General features: G+C 32.2%; 2 protein-coding genes and 2 pseudogenes across 2 annotated transcripts; 1 reads left to right on the top strand and 3 right to left on the bottom strand.

The window, feature by feature from the left end:
- Positions 1–1221: 1221 nt before the first annotated feature.
- Positions 1222–3238, bottom strand: LOC114181648 (annotated as a pseudogene).
- Positions 3239–6572: 3334 nt separating this feature from the next.
- Positions 6573–11786, top strand: LOC114183751 (annotated as a pseudogene).
- Positions 11787–12285: 499 nt separating this feature from the next.
- On the bottom strand, positions 12286–16620 carry LOC114183741 ((S)-sulfolactate dehydrogenase). Its single transcript, XM_028070874.1, is given in 12 exon segments — positions 12286–12638; positions 12820–13019; positions 13022–13031; positions 13577–13599; positions 13602–13617; positions 14062–14168; positions 14262–14391; positions 15063–15134; positions 15228–15355; positions 15520–15664; positions 15975–16108; positions 16194–16620. Coding segments are annotated over 12 exon segments (1218 nt in total). The 5' UTR covers positions 16378–16620; the 3' UTR covers positions 12286–12569.
- A 948-nt stretch (positions 16621–17568) lies between these two features.
- On the bottom strand, positions 17569–23912 carry LOC114194366 (mitochondrial import inner membrane translocase subunit TIM44-2). Its single transcript, XM_028084539.1, has 14 exons — positions 23609–23912; positions 23421–23521; positions 22501–22584; positions 22293–22368; positions 21855–21899; positions 21376–21780; positions 21230–21298; positions 20938–21002; positions 20696–20764; positions 20527–20599; positions 19514–19618; positions 18998–19069; positions 18832–18894; positions 17569–17964 (listed from the first exon to the last, which is right to left on the bottom strand). The coding sequence occupies exons 1-14, from the start codon at positions 23687–23689 to the stop codon at positions 17833–17835; spliced, it is 1440 nt and encodes a 479-aa protein (XP_027940340.1). The 5' UTR covers positions 23690–23912; the 3' UTR covers positions 17569–17832.
- Between the last annotated feature and the right edge of the window lie 179 nt (positions 23913–24091).

The raw sequence follows: 24091 nt of genomic DNA, 5'->3' as shown, positions 1-24091 counted from the left end.
GGCATGTTGAGTGAATTGAAGGAATAAAAAATTAAAAAATAAAGTTCAAAAATATAACTTTTGGACTAAAATAAATAAATAAATACATAAAGAGTTTCTGAATAATTTGATTATTGTAATAGGAAAAAATTATAAATGAATAAAATAGTTTTGTATTAAAACGATATTTAATTAAATATTAAGAAATATTTAAATTCATCATTTTTTTAAATTATATTTTAAATAAAGTTCAAATTAAAAAAAAAAATATTACTAAATCTTAGTAGAAGAGAAAACTATATTTGAAATAAAAAATTAAAATAGATTGATGTGCAAAATAAATAAAATAAAATAAAATAATTTTATGTTAAACAATTTTATATAATTACACTACTTTAAATAATAAATTTCAATTCGTATGTAATACTACATAAAAGTAATTTTATATAGATAAAAAATAATTTACATAGATTATAAATTAAAAAACAAGTGAGAATCAAACCATATCTAATAAGTAGTACATTACCTCCTCCAAAAAAAAGAAGAAAATAATGTCCAAACATAAGTTAAATTACAATAATCTTTCTTTTAAAAGAAAAAAAGTTACATTTATTTAAAGGAGTCCCATAATTTATCCAATGATTTATTTCTCTTTTTTTTCATCCCTGGATCATCAACATAAAAGATATATAGAAGGACAAGTTATCTCACGCTCACATGGATAATTCGAAACCACATAAATCACTTTCTTCTATTTTCTATCAACTTCCATTTCAATGCTACAGGAAATATGTTTAACATTTAGTGGATTAAAATCTTTATGCATTTAATCTATAATAGTGCTTTAATCATTCACAAATTTTAAAATTTATCTCCAAAATTTGTTAAGTTTGTTAAAAGATGGTGGAACCTCACACATGAACAGAAAATAAACCAGTCACATCAACTTTCATCTTCTATAGAAACATGTTTTTTCCAGAAATTGAAATATATACAAGGACAAGTTGTCTCACAGGGATAATTTAGAACCACATGAATCACTTTCTTCTATTTTTGTTAGATGTCAAAGTCACCGTCCATTTCTTTGATTTGCAAGGTCATAGGAAATATCTTTAACAGTTAGTAATCAAAATCTTTATGGCATTTCAATCTATAATACTGTTTTTAATCATTCAGAAAATTTTAAATTTTATCTCCAGAATTTTAAAACCAACCATTTCCCTTCATATCAAAGTATGTCTGCATAATGTCAACAAGGCATAGAAAGGTGCAATAATCAAAGGCTCCGAATAACACAACCAGAAAATGCAAACAAAGCTAAGACATTTCTGAAATAGTTTTTCTTCATAAAGTTGCAGGTGAGAATATAAGAGATGACATTTCTGAAATAAGACATATATAACATAATCTACATAGTTAACAACACCACTTAGCACACTCATTACACACCAGCAGAATCAATCACAGCATAAAATGAGTTCATAGAAAATCAGAAACTTGGTTCAAAGGAACTGGTTTGAAATGAAGTGGCACTTTTTTGGAGGTAATAAGCCCATATGTCTCACTCATGTCTATGTCTTGTGCAGAAGAATGAGATGAAGGGAGCTTCCAATTGAACCAGTAAAGAAGGTTGGCCAGTGTATACTCAACACTAACAACTCCAAAACTCATTCCAGGGCATGCCCTTCTCCCAAAACCAAATGGAATGAATTGGCCTTTCAAAGGAACAACATGCTTCTCACCATGTCTCTCTGGAATGAACTCTTCAGCCTTTTCCCAAACTTCAGGGTCCCTCTGAATCCACCATGCATTCACATATACCAGTGTTTTGCAGGAATATCATATCCTCTGAGTTTTAATGCACATGATGTCTCTCTTGGAGCCAAGAGTGGAGCAGCTGGATGTAACCTCAGAGTTTCTTTCACTACACATTTCATGTACTCCATTTCGTTTATGTCATTTCTTCCACTTTGATTTATTCCCTACAACTTTTCTCACCTCTTCCTGAGCTTTCTTCAGCTTCATTGATTTCTCATCAGCTCTGCCATGGCCCACTCTAGTGTTGATGCAGTGTGTCACTTCCTGCTGAAAACATATCCTGAAATTGTAAAAGTAGTATTAGTAATAAATAATTCTCAACTCCACTTTGTTTTGACATACAAAATTTTCCATTTGGTAAGAACATATTGTATGTTAACGCTATATTTGTTCTATTTGGATAGTAAGTGTTTGAGAAAAACAATAAAAAGAAGGCAATAGAATAGAAAAGGAGGAAAACCAGTAGAATCGATTTGATGTCGTTATTGGTGAGCTCAGAATCAGGCATGGCATTCTTCTGATGTTGGATGAGGATATCCACAAAGCCCTTCTCGGTGGAGCAGTGATCAGCTTCACTCTGAACCTTCTTATGCTCCTCAATTAGCTCATCTAATAAGGTATCAAATGCCTTCAAAAATGGCTTTGAATTCTTGAATTTTGCCAGTTAGAAATCAACCCAACTCAGCAAGGGAAAGAGATCCCCCACAGTGTGAACTGCAAGTTGAATCATCAACCTCCTTGCAAGCTCTTTGACCCTGTTGTTACTGTACTTCTGTCCAAGAGCACATTTACAAATGATGTTGTCTGATGCTTCAAGAAGCAACTCACTTAGATTCACAGAGGATGCATCTCTCAAGCTTGCTTCACCTATCTTTTGACCAAATCTGCAACCTCTTGTTCCCTGATGAGGCCAAATGAGTGCACCCTTTGGCACTCAGAAGTTCAAGGGAACATATTTTCTTTTCAGTTTCCAGCTTTCTCCATAGGATGAAAAACCAATGTCATTACCTCCGTACAGTATATACCTTGCTGCTGCGATTTTGGGTCGGTTTGAGAAGGCTAAGTCCTGAGTTTGCATGATTTCCCTCACCAAATCTGCTGATGAAATCACCAAAGTCTGAGTCTGCCCCAGCTGCAACCACATGAGAGAACCATGCTTTTGTGAAAGGGAACTGAAAGAACGATACGGCAATGTGCCTATCTGATGAAGATTGCCAATGATTGGTAACTTTGTTGTGATGGAGGCAGATGAAACTGGCTTTGTTTTTTGATCTTCTTGTTAGCTTCAACACAGCAATGGAAAGAAGAAAAAAGAGAAAATATGGATAAGAAGTAGAAGAAAGAAAAGCTATGGTATGAGGCCATTCTATAGAAGCCATTGTTTATATCCACCCACACTCATCTACCACTCACACCAGACATACATATATATAGGCATATCCACCTTACTCATGTCATTATCCATCTTAGTACGATATATATACAGTGTTTGAGTGTTCTGTTTGGTATGAGATAATTGATTGAAGATTTTTTGTATGAAGTATTTTACATAGTGATGTGGGCTCAACTATGACGCAGAAGTCGAACTCCTAGTGCAATTTTGTTTAAGCACATTTTTCACACACATAGGATGCTGCTGTAGCACAGACATGAGGTGCACCTATAGCATGTGTTGAACCTTTCATATGATTATGTTTTCCATACCCATATGGATGCTTTCACTCTCATGTAGACCTCATAATTTGTGCCAGCCCATAGAGTTTGGCTCAGGGTTAGGACCAAAAAGCCTACTGTGTGAAAAAACTTACATAACAAAAACTCACAATGCCAAAATGGAAACAAAATTTTATAGGTCAAGATCACCCATAGATCGGTCTTTGAGTGAGTATTAGGTCAAGATAAATAGAGTTAAGTCGAATCTGAATCAAGTAGGTCGTTCAAGTTGGATTCAAACTAAGTTGCATCTAGATTAGGCTAGGTCGATAGAATTCATATACACATTGAACATACTTATGAGAATTATGAAAATTATTTAAAATTTAATTAAAGTCTTGTTGTTGGTCTAAACCTACTTAATCCTAATTCTAATCCACTTTTAAGATGAAACTTGGAAATTGACATATTTTTAGCTTACTCATTTGGTAGACTAATAAAATAAGAGTTTTTTAGGACTGGGTTTAGATCGACAATTGGTCAAATTGACATATCTACTCCTTATCCTTGTAGTCAAACTTATGAATAAATATTTTTGAGTCTTTCCCTGACAATTATGTGGATGCATCAATACTATGATGCAATTTTGTATATGAATGTGTCTCTCACACGGATGTGAATGGAGTCATAGCCTTTTGGTAGAACTTTTGGTTGAATTTTGAAGATGAATGCCTTTCCCAAATCCATGTGGATGCAACCACAAATCTTATGAACCTTGAGTGCATTGTTATATGTAATCACATCTATCACACGACGCAATCACTATTGTGGTTGAATATGTTGAAGGGCACGCTCCAACTAAAGACAGAATTAGATTATAGTATAACAATAAGTGCAAACTACAAATCGTGGTTGAAACATACTATTTGTCATCATTCTTATATGAAACAACAAAATTGTTACATTGAGACATTGATAAGAGCCATTTTAAGTAGAGATAGTGGTCGAAACAGTGATTCGTGTTTGTCATTCCCGATCAATAATTTCCCTTAAAACTCACGTGAAACTTACCATGCAAATTTTGTAAGTATGCTCCACTTTTTGCTTGCCATTGCTTTTCTCCACCTTTATCTTATCTTCTGCTCAGATATTTCATCATACAATTTTTAAACTTCAAATGTCACTTAATTGGCCATAACAATGAGTGGAAGAAGATGAAAAACAAGAAACCAAACATCTAATCCCACCTAGTTGCTGCAGACAAGATATTATGATAATCATCACAAAACATTCATGTGTCACTTCGAATTCGATTTCTCTGCTAAGTTCTTTTGTATTGTCCTTACTAAGTATTAAAAACACATTATTTTGGTGTTCTAAAGATAATTGTAATATATTTTAAAATTTAAAATAAATGATTATCAATGTATTTTAAAGACACAATACAAAAAGTAACAGAGAAAACACATTATAAAATCTAAACTCGTACCATTTTCTTTCAAAAAGTGCTTCACTTAAAATTCTGATCTATAAAACAACAACACGCATTACAATTCATCACATATTGAGTTTAACAACTTAATTTGATTTAATGTTATTAAGTATTTTTGGATTCTCTTAAAGCATTATCCTTTAGTCAGTTTTAGGAGTCTTTAGAATAAGATTTATGTTATACTAGTATAAACACAATCGTGCCTGTGTATGTATTTTTAAATATGCGTGATCACATTCAACTATAAATGGTTAAATACGTGTTGGTTCTTTAATTTCAATGAATTTTAAAATTAGTTCATTTAAAATTTGGATCAATTTAGTTTTTCATCTTCCAAAATAAGTGGATTCGTTCTTTTAATCAAATTTTGTTAAGTTTATTTGATATTTCATACATATTGATGATTGTATTATTTTTGAGTTGTTTACACCGTTTAACACATTTTATTTTAATATTAAGTCAACTACTAGTATGAAACGTGTGCCGAAACATCAAATAAACCTAAAAGAATTGATTAGAAGGATTAAATCCACACATTTAAAAAGATGAAATACTGAATTGGTTCAAAATTTCAAAATTTGAAATAAACTAATCTAAAATTCAGTGAAAGTTAGAAATCAAAACCAATTTAACCAACTATAAATTACATTGAGATAAAAAAAAAACAGAAATGAAAGCAGAATTAAATAGTGACTTGTTCATTCAGATTCTTGCTAAATCAAAACTTCCTACTAAATGTTTGAGTTATGAGTTAATGCTTGATAAGATGAAAATAAGAGAAAAATACACATTTTTTGAAAATTTTAATTTAATTAACAAAATAATTTTGTAACGTGGACCATACTTATCAAGTGACACGTCAACATGACATATGTCTTAAGTGAAAAACCTGTCACATCGAAACAAAACTAAATTATTACTTTCTAAAATTAAGTATAAAACAAATTTTAAATTTTAAATAATGACTAATTTAATTTTAATTTTATGGTAAAAAAAAGTTTAATTCATAATATTATTATTAACTCAAGACGTTAACAAACAATGTTTAATAACAAACTTTAATATATGTTACAATCGGGAATATTTATTGTTTTTTAAAAACAATAAAATGGTATATCAATGTGAAATACAAAATAATAACTTAAAATTATTATTAGATATTTCAGAACAATTAAAACTTAATTAATAATATATATTTCAGAACATATTTTGTTAAAAATATCTCAAAAGTATAGTTAAATTTTTTATACATTCTTAATAGCAGTTTCTCTACAGAAAGATAGAAACTTTAAATGTCATTTTCTTCCTCCACTCAAACGAAATGTTTATAGGTTCATAATTTATATATATATATATATATATATATATATATATATATATATATATATATATATATATATATATAATACGAAAGATAACTTTAAAATTAAATGTATAAATAAATTATTAAAATAATTGCAAGTTGTTAAGTGAATGTAAAAAATAAAAAATTGAGACGTTAAGTTTGTACTATAAAGGTCCTAATTAATGCATTTAATTAGTTTTTTTACATGTTATTAAAGTTATTAAAGTTTTTTTTACATGTTATTAAAGTTATTAAAATTAGGTATGTGATCCAATGATTGCATTGAAATTGAGAGGGCAAGGATGAGTAGAAGATGCATATTTAACCTTTCCCCTAATACCTCTCTCACCAACTTTAGCAATTTTCAGTTCTCAATTCTTCTGTTTCCCATATTCAATCAATCAATTAAGCTACTCAAATTTATGTACTTTCTCTCACAAATAAAGAATAATTGGTTTTACAATTTTTTATTTTATTTTCATTGGATTGGAGGTGAGGTTAGAGAAACCCTAATTCTCTGGTTTTGAATATCTGGGTGGTGTCTCAATTTGGTGAATACCCTTCCAAGTTGGAAGTTGAATTTTGAAACTTTTGACGAAGATGGCCAGTGGGAAAGTGGTAGCACCCAATTGGTTCCAAAAGAAGGTCACCGATCCCCTTCTCGCCATTGTCCGCAGGTACTCTTCAAAAGTTTCGTTTTTGCCCTCTCTTTCTCTGATCGGCTATTGGTATTTCTTTTCTGAATCGTTGCTGCGTCTGATTTTATCTGTCATCTATTTTTTCTTAAATTTGGTTTTCCATTGCATGGATATTCATGATGGATAATATATTTGTTCCTCATTTTAATTACTCCCTTTCTAGAACGAATTAGGGTTGGGAGTGTAGTACTCTGTGTATATCTTATTTAAAAGGACAATTTTTGAGTGGCCTCTTGTTGGAGCCTGGCTATGTACATTCATGGTTGTGGCTTATTCTTTCTATCCACCTTGGAGAAGCCATGTAAGAATGCGTATTATGCTGGAAAATGAAAAATCAATTGCTTTTATGGAAGTGAAATAGTTGTCTTGTTTTGCCTTTGGAAGTCTTTGAATATCTATCATTTGTTATGACAATTAGGCTCGTGAAGGTAGATAGATAATTTTGGCATTTTTTTTTCAGAGGAGCTGAACCAAAGCAGTTGGCTTTTTCTGCTGCTCTTGGTCTTACATTGGGAGTGTTTCCTATATGTGGTACGTTGTAATTAACCCACCTGGGATTATATAGTCATTATGTTGGAATCAACTTAGAAGATGATTTATTTGTTTCATTTGCTACTTACTTGCATACATGTAGATTGAATAAGGTTCTGTTTGTTGTCCAGCATTTATGCTCAGCATCTCTACCATTTTAACTTGATTTTCCTTCTGATTTATAATGTGATGCGTGTGTCACAAAGGGTAGAGAACCTTTTCCCCATACATGCATTATGGATCTAGTGAAGTTAATATAAATTTCAGGGTGGAGGAAAATAAATATAGAATGTTACTATCTAGTATGTAGAACGTTAACTATATACTTGTGTTGTAATTGGTGACAACAAAAAGTGGCTTCAGATATGTATGTGGTGAGTTCTTTTCTAAAACACTAGGCATCTTAGAGGGGTTATACATTCAATATGTTAGTATAGAACCACATAAAGGGAAGCTTCATGCTGCACTAACTTTGAATTAGGGAAACTGAAAGGAGACATGACCAACTCGGTCAGCCATGTTAATTGAGTTTTGGCACTTCATGTCAGCATATTTTTATCTCAATTGACTGGTGTGGAGGCTAAGTATTCTTCATGATGGGCCTTTTCTTCATAAATACCTTTCTCTGAGCAAGTACATCCATGATCCAGGTTAAGCAAAATAGAAACAACTATTTTTGTATAACCGTTAGATATTGTCCCAGTCTATTAACCAAAGAGGGAGGAAATCTATCCATCATTAAGATAATTTATTCATATATAAAAACTTAATAACAGTGATACTGGCACAACACACAAAACAAAGTTATATCTACTATTACTAGTTTTGTGTGCATCAGCATTGTTGAAAAGAATGTATTACAATTTCTTCTTCAATGGTTACCCTAACATTACATCGGTTAACATAATATATAATAATTGTTAACTTTGCAAAGGAGGAATTTAGTCAGACTCAATTGATTCCTAATGATAAATATGCTGATAAGTTGAGAATCACCTGCCCTGGGCCTAAACTTAGCCAGGCTTACCTGCTGGGTCTTTTTCTGGGAAAATGAATTGGCTGTTGCATAAAGCACTGATTTCTGTCTGAATATTTGAAGTGGCTTCCAACAGAAAAGGCAAGTATCTGTCATCCAGGGTAATGATTGGGATAGGATTCTTAATTGGCTGTCTAACATGTTCATCTGTTTGTCTTGAGGTCTGAACAGTCAATTTTAAATTAATTATTTTGCATTACAATCTCTAGGTAACCACAGTCTAGTATTGGTAGCAAACTAGCATAATCAGTTTATTCTCTCTCTAATTTCCGAAAACTATATCTTTCAATTAACTCCAGAGAATAGAGATGCAGCTCATGGAAAATGCAACGTGACTGACATAATCCCAAAAATGTATGATTTCAAGATTGAGCAGCAACTAGAATTAAGTATAAAGTATAAACTGATTCAACCTATCAAATGCATCACAAGACTACCAAAAGAAGCAAATGTGCTGTTAATTAGATATCTGAGAAATAATGACACATTCTTCTATAATTTGTTGATATACTAATGTTTTTCAAATAGGTGTCACTGTATTCCTCTGTGGGGTGGCTATTGCGTTGCTTGGACGACTTTGCCATGCTCCAACTGTGATGCTAGCGAACTTCATTGCTACTCCAATAGAGTTGAGGTAACATGTATTCCGTGTTCTCTTTGCATCTACTTTCCTTCTCTTTGGGGAATTATTTATCATTGAACTTTTATTTTGTTGGCCATGCTATAATTAAAAATTTTGTGCAAATATCTTATAAATAATTTTATGACTTTAATTTTGTTAGAACTGCCTTTTGGAAAACCTAACAAAACTTAATGAAGGGTCTAGTCATCCAAATTTTAATTGGAAGGGTTATATATGATTCAAATTATGTTCATTCAGAAACATGTTTCTATGTTCAAAGAAAGGGTTCCTAATTGGAAATTCATTTGTTTTAAATTTGTTTCGTAAAGAAATAAATCCGTGCAGCAGATGTTCTTCTTATTACTAGATTATAATTTTCCCTTTTTTTTCCATAATAGAGTATATATACATATGTTGCGTTTAACTATTGATTAACTCTTTTTTGTACATGGGTATTTGCTTTTTTATTTGTTATTTCAGTTTAGTTTTCTTATTTCTAGACCAATGCTTTTTTTTCGTAATAGCTTATATATACATATTAATTATACTCTTGTTTGTACATTGTTGTTTGTTTTTATTTGTTATTTCAGTTTGGTTGTACCATTTCTACGCTTTGGTGAAATTATCACTGGTGGATCTCATTTCCCTTTAACATCTGATGCTTTAAAGAAAGTCCTTTACCGGCGAAGCTTCACATGAAGTCCTATTAAGCATTGCCCATGCGTAGGTGCTATCACATAATGTTTTCTTGTGGATTTGTCTTAAATATAGACATGTGTACCCAAAATTTAATAAAAACAGTACATTCATTTCTTCTCTTCCCATATGTGCCACTTTACCTTAGTTTGAAGTTTCAAATGGAGCATTGACTTAATTTACAGCTGATTTATTAACCAATAGTCAATCTTGTCCCTGTCGTTTACTTTCTATTCAATTTTTAATTGAAGATTTTAAAATTTGTCTCAACTGTGACTCCACTATAAGCACACATCTTTTTGTTGTATCCTATTTCCTCTAACAAGAAAGGCATAGTGTAATGTTGATCTCTCATTTTGTAAACTAGCTATATTTTTATGCTTTTCATTTTAGTATGTAATTTATTGCACCTTTAGTCTTTTTTTTTTTTACTTCAACATACTTGAGGAGTTGGCTAGGTTTTATTTCATTGTATTGGATGCTTAAATGGAGCACTGATGTGCTATGCTCTGTCATTCCTAATTGCAGTTTTTGTGTTTTATGTCATTTTTTGTTAATTGCTGTATTTTAGTATATACATAACTTCACTTCTGGTGCTATTCAGTGCACTCAAACAGACATCATTCATGTTTTTTAAGTCTTCTCTTCTGAATTTGTTTAAATCGAAATTTATTGATAAAAAAGTTATGAACAGTGGAATGGTTTTTACCACTTAAGTCTCTTTTGTGATACAGTGACAGTAAATCTTTCTATTCTGTGCTTTATATCGGAATGCTTTTGTACCTAGAGATTCAGAAAGCTGTTAACTTTTCCCCTTGGATATGGTTTTTCAATGTATGCTGGATTACTTCATGTTTCTAGCCCTCACAAATGCCTTCCGCTTGAATCATTTTTGCTTTCTGCAATGTTCATGTTTGATGCCCTTTCCAAAATTTGTTCTGCTCAATTTTTAAAATCCCTTTTTATCAAACTTTTGCAGTTATTAGGGTGGCTTGCTGCTTCACCGATCATTTTAGGTACTCTATTTGTAGTGTTTTTACCGTTCTTCAAAATTCTGGTACATAAATTCTCAAGTCCTTCAAGTCCAAAGAACTCAGAAATAAAGCTGAAGGTAAGGGCTGTTTGAAAAAGTAGCATTGTCACAAAATTTCTTTGTAGTCATTCACTCATATGTTCTTGCGTGACATAAATTGTACAGAATAACAAAGACTTGTAATGCTGAGATTGATAACAATGTATCCTATCTGTAAACTATGTTTTTGTAAGGTATGTAATCTGATGTTATTATATCTCTCATGTTGTAGTCAGTATTTCTAAGCACCCCACATGTGTAACTTTTGTTTTTATTAAAAAAAAAACAACTTTCTTAGGTTCAAGTAGTAAAATGCTTAGAAAAGACATATAAATCATATGTATAATATTTTTAAAAATGTTCCAAAAATAGTTCTTTATTTAGTGTGATTTTTCCAACCAAAATATCTAAATTCAGGAAAGCCACTTTTGTCTAAAATGTTGGAAGTTGTCACATTAATATCTGGATTAAAAGAAATTAAGAAAAACAAATTGTGAAAACATTAGTAGACAATCATGTTAGTCTAAAATCATAGGAAAAGGATTTCCCATTTCAAAGACTTATTTAACATTTTCTTAATTTTAGAAACTAATGTGATAACACTTATGACCTTTCAGGAACTTGGTTCACTCGAACGAGAACCCCTGATGAAGTCCAAGCTTACGGATTAATGTTATAAATATCTATCTTTAATTTAAGTATTATTTACATTTGCCTCTTTCATTGCCCCTTTGTAGTATTTTAATATAATTGTAATGTAGTCTTATCTGTATAATGTGTCTTCAATAATTTAACATTAAATCATTCTTTGAAATATAAAATACATAATATATAATTAGATCTATATACTTGATTTTTTAACATCAGCTTAGAAAGCATTTTTCGAAGTGCTAGATAAATATTAAAAGAATTAAAATGCTGATAAATTTTATTAACTTGCAGGGGTAAAAACAACCATCAAAAAGATGGATTAAACATTAAAATTGTCAACAAAATACTCCACTTTCAATCTTAAGTATCCATTTTCTCAGTAAACATCGAAACTGGTCATTTCATTTGTATCATTGACAGAAGTAATTAGAAACATATTATTTCTTCCCTGCAATATGCTTTCATTCTTTCTGTATAGAAATGACCAAAAATTAAAATGGCAGGAATGAAAATGTAAATAAGCCATTCATATGACTTTGACGTCAAAGCAATAAGCACCGCAAAACATGCTTTTAAGTACTCTAACTAAAGTATAACATCTGCACATCTGCTTATGTTATCCAAAGTAACATAATTTCAAGATTTCATGCATTACAAATCACAGTTAGTCCTTCCTACAACTTAGTCATGTATTTCCAATCATGGTAATGGGATCCAAAATCAAACCATTACTTGTAATAAACATCATTCAGTGATATTAGTTGTCTGCATATAACAGAACGTTCATTTCGTTTCCACAGCCCACTACTAAAGAACAATTGGTCATTTACAACGATGGAAACAACAAATGGACAACACATAACATAGCTTTATCTTAGTTTTCTTTTCAAAATGCAGAGTTTTGGCACCTCAGAATTCTTCTTAAATTATAAAATTCTGGAAGTGGACGATAATGAAATTATTTTTTTGCACTAAATCAATTAACTAACTCTATTCCTGTCAAAGGAAGCCCGGCATGAAGCTGAAGAACAACTTCACCAACAGTCTGCAGGCAGAACAACAGGCAAGAAAAGTATCAGATTTGACAGGAGTTTATTGGTGCTCTCTCTCTCTCTCTCTCTCTTTTCTCTTAATATATATTCAATGATAGCATATATAATTCAGAAAAATAAATTAAAAAAGCAATTAAGCATAGGCAAAATGACTTTTTTATGGATTCTACACACCTTAGCCATGGATCTATAAGAATGTTCAGTAACGCCTGCAACATGAGGAGTCATGATAACATTCTTAAATTTAAATATCTGGTCATCAGGGTTAAACGGCTCGGTCCAAGCAACATCAGTGCCTAACCCTCCTAAGTGACCTGATTCAAGGTTTTTTATCACAGCCTCATAGTCCACAAGACCACCTCTAGCAATATTACCAGAAGCGCACCCTGAAATATACAATTGCTTAATACAAAGGAAATTCATTAAAAAGTTACAACTAACTAGCAAATTAAACCAAATGATATTTCATTAATGTTGCATTTGCTTGTTTTTCTACAGATAATGTGGTGTGGTGTTAGCAGGAGAACTAATAAATTTGCAATGACTTCACACTGTGTCAGAAAACAAAATGAGAATGGTAAAAACAGCTAAAAATCACTCATCATAAAATGACAGGTCCCGTCCATCTCCCAAGATCTTGTACATGCATTATGAGACTAATTTCAATAAAAAGAAAAATAAGTACGATCTCCTTGATAGGTACTTTATTCCAACAGAGGCTAACAGGAAAAGTTTCTTCTATTGAAATTCGTAAGTTATTCAATAGTTTCCATTTGAAAATATTTCATACTGAGGTATCAAAGATAATATATACCAAAAGTACTGTAACATTTACCCATCTCCCAAGATCTTGTACATGCACTATGAGCCCAACTTTAATAAAAAGAAAAATAAGTAAATCAGGGAAGTTCATCTGAGATGGTAAACACACCTTTTTCATAGAAGATACGAACTATTGTTTATAATACCAGCCTGAAAAACATCATATCGAAGTCAACAACGATGTAATGAAAAAAAGTCCATTAATATTATGCCTAGTTCACAGAATGCACTTAAAAGCTTTTACAAAAAAGGCAGAACTAGATGTCAAGAAGCTTTTAAGCACAAACAGATTTATGTTAATAATCAACTTAGATTCTGCATCAGTACGTTGGTTACTGCTAAGGAAAAAGAAACAAAACCTTCTAAATAATGACACGTATCTAAACGAAAAAAGGAGAAGAAAGATAGGATAAAAAATATACTAACAAAATGTTTGTGTTTACCCATTTGTCAACATCTGTATCAACCATCTACCATAGTTTTAAAAACATAGGTTTTCACCAATCTCAAAAACTGTAATAAAAAACAAATAGGGAACCGAAGTGGCTAAAAGTAGCTAAAATAAAATAAATGAAGGATTGCAAAAGGTCCAACCGTTTCCTTGTTTAATCCTAGGCAGCAAACAACAATGTCAGCCTTCCTAGCAAAGTCATATATATCTTCATGACTACCCTTCACATCAACAAGATCACGTTCATCATCTTCAACAAAATAATAAAGAACATGTTAACAAATAGATGAACAACTGAAGCTTATTACAAGTTATGGCCCACAAAAATTGGGAAGGAAAATACTTCTGTTTAATTTGCTAACGTCTTGTGCATATGAAGCCCAGCTACGCTTTGTAGCCATAACTTGTACACCAAATGGCTGCAAACGCTTTGCTAAATCCACTCCAATGTTCCCAAAGCCCAAAATAAATATCTACATTACCATTAAAAATTAGTTTTCCACAAACAGTACATTCAATTATCACAAACAAATCCATGTACAGAAATTACACTTTGTGAGGAAAACAAATGTTAAAGGAGAAATTTTACTCTGTTCATGGTTGTTTTACCCTTGTACTGTTTAACATAACTCTATCACTTCTGCGTGTAGTACAGAAAATATTTGGTCTAGGAAACTGTGTATGACATTATACAAATCAAAATGTAAGCAATTCTCGAGGGGTTCTAGGAAAGGACTCTGACCAGATACACCAAAAACTGAAGTCTGAACTAAACATAATTTTCACAGCCCAAATAGAACACAAACTTTATCATTTGTTTAACCCAATACTGTTTAACAAAAATGAAACCTAATTCAATCAATTTTAGACTTCCAGAAAAGAAAATCAGTATTTATATACATGTTATCCATATTAGTTTTGTAAGCCCCCCAAGCATCATCTGTAATATATTTCATTGATCATCTATCCCCTTCTTCCTGCTTTAAAAGTACAAGTAATAGCTTTTATTTAGTTAGAAATAGGCTGAGATCCATTTCTATTGAGGCATGTAACCATTACGAAAAACAATAACCAGGAACAAGAATAAAAAGAAAGGGAGCAGAACAGAATATTATTGTTTTCCAAAAATAATCGATACACTCACAGTTTTACCAAATAAAGTGTCAGTAATTGGCTCTCCAAGCTTCTTCTGTTGTATGGAAACTTGCAGTTCATTCTGCATGAACAATGTTTTTTTTTTTTCAAAAATAGAACATAATGCATTTAGAAAAAAATGGAATTTTTTTATTTCAAATTGAAGACATCATACTTGCTTTCGGAGGAGACCTAGCATTAGATATATGGCCATTTCAGCACATGAAGCTGAATTTCCGGTAGCATCACCTGGGATCCTAGCAACTTTGATTCCATGCTTTGTTGCAGCATCAATATCAATACCTTGGAGAAAAATTCACTATTTATCAATTTGATACTCCGACGAGGTTTAACAGGATGGGAGGGAAGACAAAATAGAATGCAAAATTACATTTACAATAAATATGAGAAAACATTAATCTTCCTCATGTTTTGCATTAAACCTCAAGTGACAGTAATCACAGTACCTTCCAGCCCAACACCATACTGCATTATAAGTTGCATCTGAACCGCACGAGAAATTATGTCTGAATCTAGCTTCATGCTTTTTACTATGCAGACATGATACTTGGCAATATCCTTGCGCACATCTTCAAAAGAGAGAACATCAACCTACAAATGCAATAGATAGCTTTTTGATCTAAACTAAAACTAATGAGAACATTTTTCTCACATTAATACAAAGATTGTATAACTGCAAAGCTAGTAGTACAATCTAAAGATCGTATTGGAAGTTATCTTAACCACAAGTAACTGCACTGAGAAGAGTTACAATTATGCAGAACTGATACAACATTTCTCTTAGAAAGGAAATTGAGAAATGTAGTCTCCATCGCATGCCAAATTTGTCTTATATTCATCTGAAAACAAGGTATATCATGCTTTTGGATATGATGAACATGTCTTATCAATAATATTTTACCTTGATATTGGCATGATTTTGCAGATACTCTGTTGTATATTCATGAGAAGCAGGGAAATGGGGTCCACAAAACAAAACTCGAGTGGTTTGTTTCTCAACATGCTTTACCAAGTTCCCATTACTCTCCATGAGGCCTGTCCTACAACATGAAGCAATATTGAAATAAGAAAAAATGAAATTCAAACACTACAATAGAGTCGACTTCTTTGTAAGGACTACATGTATCCTTTGCTGAAGACAATTCAGCTCGAGTAAGATAAGTCCTGTATGCATCGGCGGCTTCCATTCTCATGTTTTTTTTTTTCCTCTTTGTTAATTTAACAGTCACTCTCTCCACATGGAAGGTGGAACTAACTTGTTCCGAGAAAAAAATCTCCTTTTTTTTGTAGTCCCAGAAAGGCATTTGAAGAACTACGTTTCTCGGATAAATAAAATAATCTTTCGAAAACAAATGATATTGAAAAATTGATCGCCAAACCCCATTTAGTCAAACAAAGACTAAGTCAATTTCATTCGGAAACACTGGGCTGGGGAGAACATTCAATTTAAATCTGAATTTCAAGGCATTTTAAGTTGGGTGTGTGGGTGGGTTGATAAGAGAATATGGGTAAATTGAAATTTGAAGGAAGAAGGAGAGAAAGAAAGAACGTACGAATGAAGGTATTCAAAAAATGATTTGGTTGTGGTGCGATGAAGATGGTGCAAGCGTTGAGTAGTTCGACCAAACACAGCTCTCAACATAATATAATACTCTTCGCATTACTGTCTCTTTCTCCCACTCTTTTAGGATCACAGTACTCTGTTTACGCCGCTTTCTCTGTTAATTATTACTCTGCTTGACATATATTTTATGTTATCAATTTCCAACTTTGTAATATTTTTGTACCATATGTTAGTAATATAATTTTATGTAATGTTTAGTTATGATTTGAATACTATTACAATTTAATGTAATTTTTTTTATTTTATTATATGAAACAGAATGTTTATCTTGTCTTTAACTTTCATTCAACTCCTTTTATCTATATTCAAAAAGATAAAAACAGGAAATTTACACTGTTCTCCTCAAAGAACATCTATTGAAAAATTAACATCGTTGACAAAACACTATTTTTTTTTCATCCAAAAACGTTTTCTTCTTTTTTCTTCTTTGTTTTTATTTTATTTTCATATTACTTTTGCTCTACTTCTCCTACACGAAACAGCCCGAACACCGCGTAAATGTCTTCTTGTTTCGCTGCGGAATGTTTTAAGAATCTTGAAATATATTTACATCAACAAAAAAGTATATATGTAACTCTTCTTGAAAACAGCCAATTCGTGCTTTTCATCTCATGTTTCAAAATTGTAACTAAAAAGTAGTTTCGCTTTGCCTTTAACGTTCGTTTTTAAATCCGATGAATTATAGCCATAGGCATTTACAAATCCATAAATTCACCTGTAATAAGAATGATAGAATATTTTTGTATTATTCAAAATGTTCAATGGAGGTCTTTCTGTGACATATTTCCACATTCATCATCAGAATCTGTGCATCCAAACCTCTGATAAACAAAGAAAAGTGCTTACTTTACGGACCGGGTACTATAAATTATTTTTAAAGAAACAAATAATGTCTCCACTATATTAACAATTTCTGGGTTGCGAGCAGAGTAAAACCGTTGCCCCAGCTCAGGTAACATAAAACAATGAACTCAAGTGCAAATTATTTTTCTAGTTAGTATGTGAAAAAAAAAACTATTGGATTTAATCACCGGGATACAACAACTTGGCCCCAAGAAAAAAATCAGAGGTAGAGTATAGAATAATATAAAGGCTCAATTATACAAATCCCTGGATAAGGAAGTCATGTCAAAAACTAGATGAGGGCTTGGATGCCTTGCTGTTGCATCTCTCTTAGTCTCCACATTAGGTAAATGCCATCTTCCCCACGATCTTCTTGATCCATTTGTTGTAATGCCCAAAAATAGAATACAGTGTGGATTGTGTCCTACCAAAGAAATAAATCATAGTTAAAAATCGAAAAGGTTGTAGTCACTCCATGAAAGTGGTGTCACACATGTGACATGTCCGAGATTATGTCATACATTAATTTCTAATGGTCTCTTTGGATAAGTTTCTCCACAAACACATTTTCGGCAGAGGAAAAAATAAGAAAATTGAAAAGAACTTCTACATAAAATTTAGCTTACGCATAAAATAATTTGTAGAAACTCTTCCGTACAATTCCTCCAATTTTTTTTTTGGAACAATTGAATTTAGTTTGTACAAAAATTCAATTTATTTTCCTTCTTATTTTTAACTCACAAGTGCTTGTGGATTACACTCCTTTATTTCTTCTGATTTCTATCAATAGAAGTGTTTATAGAGAAACTTGTCCTATCAGACTTACATGAAATAAGGACAACACTAAAAATTTACTACTCATGACGACACCAAAAACCATAACCATAAACGAATATGATGTACAGATAAAAAAAAGCAGACAGCATTGAGACATGAGGTGCAATTATTACGTTATTTGCATGTCTTTCTCAATACAAAACAAACCATTTTATATCAGTGCAACTGTGAAACCAAGCATTTCCACACAGTATACATTTAAATGTGAAAAATATGCATGCATATAACATTCAACCTTACTTATCCATGTCCAAACATGGAATTGAATTGTGAGATGGGATCAAATTTCATCGAGATTCTTAAGGAAGGGGTAAGGAAAGAGAAAATCTATAAAGTAAATGGCATTATAAATGTTTACGGCAATAAGAGGTGCCCACTCTCAAATGGCATAGCTTTTGCACATTGTACATATGGCAATTACAAAATATAAACTGTTAGAAAACACAGAATTTACCTTGCCTCCTTCCGTAATTGCCCCATTCCTATCACGTACACAGTAGATTTGCTGTGTTTGAAACTGAAAATTCATTGTAACAAAATCATCCATGAAAGTTTTCATTCAACTTCATAAGAAAATTTATAAATTAGCAATGAAGTTCGGAAAGTAATAAATTACATACCATTACAATAATCACTGGAGATGAACCCATCATCTTGGTCTCTCTTACATCCACATCAGATACATGCAGAATCTGCATTAGTGTTAAATAATTAAAAGAAAAAACGAAATATCCTAGTAGGTAAAGAACCATACCATGTTTAGTTGCAGAAACAATTACGTAGATTCACAATATAATGTTACACTATCTTAACTAAGATAAATTCGGATATAAATACTTTATATAGAATTGCATCATTTATGGGTAAAACCTCTCTGAATCACCAATACGTTAAATAAGGGAACATATCCTTGCGGATACATTGAAATTCATTGAAAATTCGTGCGGCAGCAAGAGAAAATATTTGCTTTAAAATAGGAACTTATTAATCACCACACACAAGATCTGTTTTTCTTTAACTCATTAAAGTTTTTCTTTTTTTCACTTTATCTCTCTATCCCAAACAACCTCATTCAAAACAAGAAGTCATTAAACAGAGAAAGCAACAAGAAAGATTAAGAAAATTGCAAATCTCACCTTGTTATCAAAGAATATGCCATTACTTTGGTAAGCATGACGCTCTGCTTTCAAGCGTTCAACCAGCTCAGGACTACAATACTTCTTTAATGTTTCAACATCTCCCTGAACATATAATTAAAATCAAAGTCTTATTCATAAACCATAAATACAGCCCAGCCAAAAAATTAGATTTAGAGTAAAGCTTAGATGAAAGTGCTTTATCCCTATCATGTTTTGTATTTAACAAGTGATACAGGTATCAGTTTTTAACAACTTATCATCGATCAACTTCTTCCACTTCAGTAGCCAACTTCAACTAACAACTGCAACTGCCCTTTTCATGTATAGGAAGTCTAAATCTTCAAACAAGCATTTCATGTTAATGAACCCCACACATCCAACCAGGCACATTGTTATCTTTCTTAACCCATATTTGAAGACATTGCCTCCCTTCTTTTTCACTAAAGTGATTCTCACTAAACATAGCATTAAATCCAAAGGTTTAACCTAATTGTTGGTTTTCCTTTTCAAAATGATTATTAAAAAAGTGTTCTTACCTGATGATTTCAGTAACTCAGAAAATCTAGCCTTTTAGTTTATATATATATATATATATATATATATATATATATATATATATATATATATATATATATATATATATATCATCCAACTTTCTAAGATCTATAACATTTTCTGCTCCAACCATATAACCAATGCCACAAGTTATCATAATCATCATCCGGTTTTCCCTTTTTTATTTGATTAAACTAGGCTTTGCATGAAAACATCCATTTCAGTTACAACTTACAACTGGTGATGATGTTGAGGATTTGTTCTAAAAGAAAGACAAGTGACCAGAGATGAGAAAACAATGAAACGTAAAGTGTCACTTGTTAGAGTAAGATAGCAAATAGAATTACACCTAAGTATTGGCCATGAACCTATGCCTGATTCAAAAATGGAATGAGAAATTGATTGCACATAAAAGAGAACACATTTTAAGCATTCTTCTTCAAACTATAACCCACCTTGATGTAAGCATTAAGCACTGGTTTTATTGCCTCCTGTACTTCGACAACAAATTCTGGTAATGAGAAATAACTGGTCCATGTAACCAGATAAAAGAAAATATGTTAGCAACTAAAATAACAATAAAATACTAACACTAAGATAGAAACAAAAGTCTTAAGAACCTACGGATCCCGTTGACGTATTTCCTTGTAAGAAATTGCAGCATCTGTCTCTTGAAACATACTATCATTGATACTGAAAAATAAATTCATGGTGAATTAGAGCTTAATTCGCATCATACATTGATACTATTTAGACTATAATCAGACAAGTATAGTAGCATGCATAACTATTACCAGTAACCAATCATTTGATATATCTAATTCCAAAGAACAAGAATGAGTGCAAAGAGAAACTTGATGACATACTCCTGTATTTTGTGAACAATGGGGCTATCACTGGTCTCATATCTTTCGCGCAAGTCCTCTACTATCTGTCAATTCCAATAAATATATAAAATACCATGCCAAAAAATGTGATTTGAAAGTTAAACATGTAACATTTTCTCCATGCACATTCATGAATTATCAAATAGGACACTAATGCTTAAGAATGCAAATGAGACAAGCTGCACAATATATCATAATATAACTAACCACCATTAGGAACACAATTGTTTTAATAGAACGAAGAACCTCAGGAGTCCAGAGTAGAGCATACCTCCTGGCCCTTTGTCTTCACTGGGTCACTATACTTAAGGAACCGCTTGGATACTGGATGGCCTTTCACCTTTATGAAAAAGCAAAGATAATTCAATGGAAAGCATTTCAGAAAATCCAATAACAGAAGGACTGCAACCAAGTTACCTTCTCCCTGAACTCATCAAATTTCTTACTCCACCAAGATTGTTTAGATGGCATAACAACAAGGTCTGTTCTTGTACTTGTTTCACCACTTGATGCAAAAGGAACTCGCTTTCTCTTTGTTGGAGTACTGCTTAACTCCTCTTTTACTATGTCATAACTTTTCTTGGTTATGTCAACTATCTTTGCATCCTTTAATTTTTGGAAGGCAGCAGAAATATTTGGAGAGGAAATAGTTGATTTAAATTTCCCAAACAATGAATCTGTAGCATTGCTAGATCCAGATTGCTGGGTTTGCTCTTCCTGGGATGATGTCTTATTTTCTCCATTTACATCAGCACCCTGTTTGGTTGAAGAATCAGTTGATCCAGAAGATTCCTGCTTTCCTATCCCAAAAGTTCCCTTCACCTGATTAAACAAAAGCAGTATCAATAACCTGTTAATTTCACTTTCAAGAGCAGAGTTTTAGATCATAAACAGACCTCCTCAGTTGCAGCTGAAATTTTCTCTTTAACATTGTAAGAAACCTGCAAAACGTACAATTAAATTCCAGGAAGCGTGTCAGCTTATTCAAAATAGATATATGGATACCAAGTTCCCCGGAACAAAGTTAATAACAATCGCAATTAGCTGCACAAACAAACAATGGAAGAATGACGTAATAGAAATCTAAGGTATGCATCCTTTTACCTAACCAAAAAAAAAAAACTATACCATGAAATTTGTATCAAGATCGGTGCAAGTCCACAATAGACTTTCTACACAATTACACATCCAATGACTTCATAGTCCATTTATGCATTGATGCAAAACTCAAAGTTGTTTATTTAGTATCAGAAGTGAGTTCTTTTCCCCCTTTTATCATAACTAATTTTCATTACTAACCAAGAGTAGAAACTGAGTATGACCTTTGATTATACCTTCTTTGCCGCAGCTTCAGCTTCCGTCCAAACCTCGTCCACTTGTTTGTACAGCTTCTCAGTTTTCTGCTTTGTTCTGTATCAGACATTTAACCATATGAGGCCTCCGTTAAAGAGTTGAGCCAGCCTTGACATACGATGGTATGTCACAGCCTATTAACAGTAATACAAAAAATACTAAATCATGGTCACCAAATACAACACTTACCTTTCTTTTAGCTCTTCTTTTACCCCTTTAAGCTCATCTGCTTTTTCCTTCAGCTCCTTGACAGACTGTTGGAATTCTTGGTTTCTGCAACCATCAAAGACAATACACTAATAATGCAACGGTAACTGTTGGGAATAGTCCAAGTGTGAGTCAAAAGTCTCACATTGAATAAAATAGACAAAGTTAAACACTATATAAAAATAAATGACTACAACCCTCATATGATGAAATATATATAAACCCAACAGTAACACCCATAAAAGAAATAAAACCTCAGAAAAAATCAACAGAACAAAACATACAAGGACTATATCAAGGTCAAGCCTATGTTTTCATTTAGTTTCAGGAAAGTGACTTGCATATAACCGCTATTGTCCAAACAAACATTACAAAGGAATTAAATGCACCAAATTAGAACCAGATTAGAAAATACATGCACAAGGATAATAAATAATGCCACTAGCTACTACTTACAATTGTAACCCAAGCAGTTCAAAGTACAAAACATATCTCAAGAACAATTTTTATTTCTCTAATCTCTTATAAAGCAGGTGTATCTGTGTGTGTGTGCATGTATATTTTTTTAACACACTGCAAGTATATAAATGGTAGTGAACTCCCATACAACATATTTGTTTTAATTCCTTCTTTCTATGTCACATGCTACAGTTTTGCCAGATAGCCTGGAGAAATTTCTGGGAGTAGGTGCGAATTTATTTGGACTTCAGCATCTTCTATGATTTATTAATACAAATTAAGAGCATTGCTTTGGTAAATCATGTTAAAATTGAGATTTAAAATACTTTAACGTATTAATAAGCTCATTGAATTCACTAACCTAGCTCGTTGGACTCGAACATAGCAGTTATAAGTGTCACGGTGCAATTCAATTCAGATAGGACAGATAGAGAGAGGAATACCTAACAGCTTCGCCTTTAATCTTGTTCGAGAAGTCATTGAAGACGCTGTATCTACGTCTATCTTCCCAGCCCAGAAGTAACCTTCTATTCCTATTCCAACCCTATACAAGCAACAAATCAACAGCAATGATAAATAAAGAAATAATCAAACAATTTACAGAGAGATAAATTTTGGAAATGAAAGGAACCTGGTGGCGGTGGTGAGGCGAAGGAAGAAGAAGTGATTGTTTGGAGAGGAAGAAATCGCGAATCAGCTTTCGCGTGGCCATTGGAGTGAGGTATGGGAAAAGTTGCGTTTCTTTCTAGAATTTTTCTTTTTCTTTGGTTTTGGTATTTATCTGTAATGGGTGAGGAAGAAGAAATGATGGTGCAGATTGGAATAGGTATGAACAAAGGAACCAGCTACATTCAAATACAATTACAACAAAACATTGAGTTTTCACACTTGAGAAAGGATTCAATATTCTTCTTCGTACGCCCATGCACAAGCCAATGAACACAGCTCTCCGCATCTTCTTATTGGGCTTAGGGTTCCCGTTTTTGGGCCTGCTAGTTTGTTTTTCTTTTGCACATCAGTTTAATATTTCAAACTTTTTTATATAATAAAATTTAAGCTTAATTAAATTTTAAATTCCTCACAAACTTTAATTTTTCAATTTATTATTTATTAA

The sequence above is a fragment of the Vigna unguiculata genome, chromosome 1, assembly GCF_004118075.2.
Source record: "Vigna unguiculata cultivar IT97K-499-35 chromosome 1, ASM411807v1, whole genome shotgun sequence".
NCBI lineage: Eukaryota > Viridiplantae > Streptophyta > Magnoliopsida > Fabales > Fabaceae > Vigna > Vigna unguiculata.
Note: the sequence above shows the minus strand (reverse complement) of the source record. Positions and strands in the feature narration are given on the sequence as shown.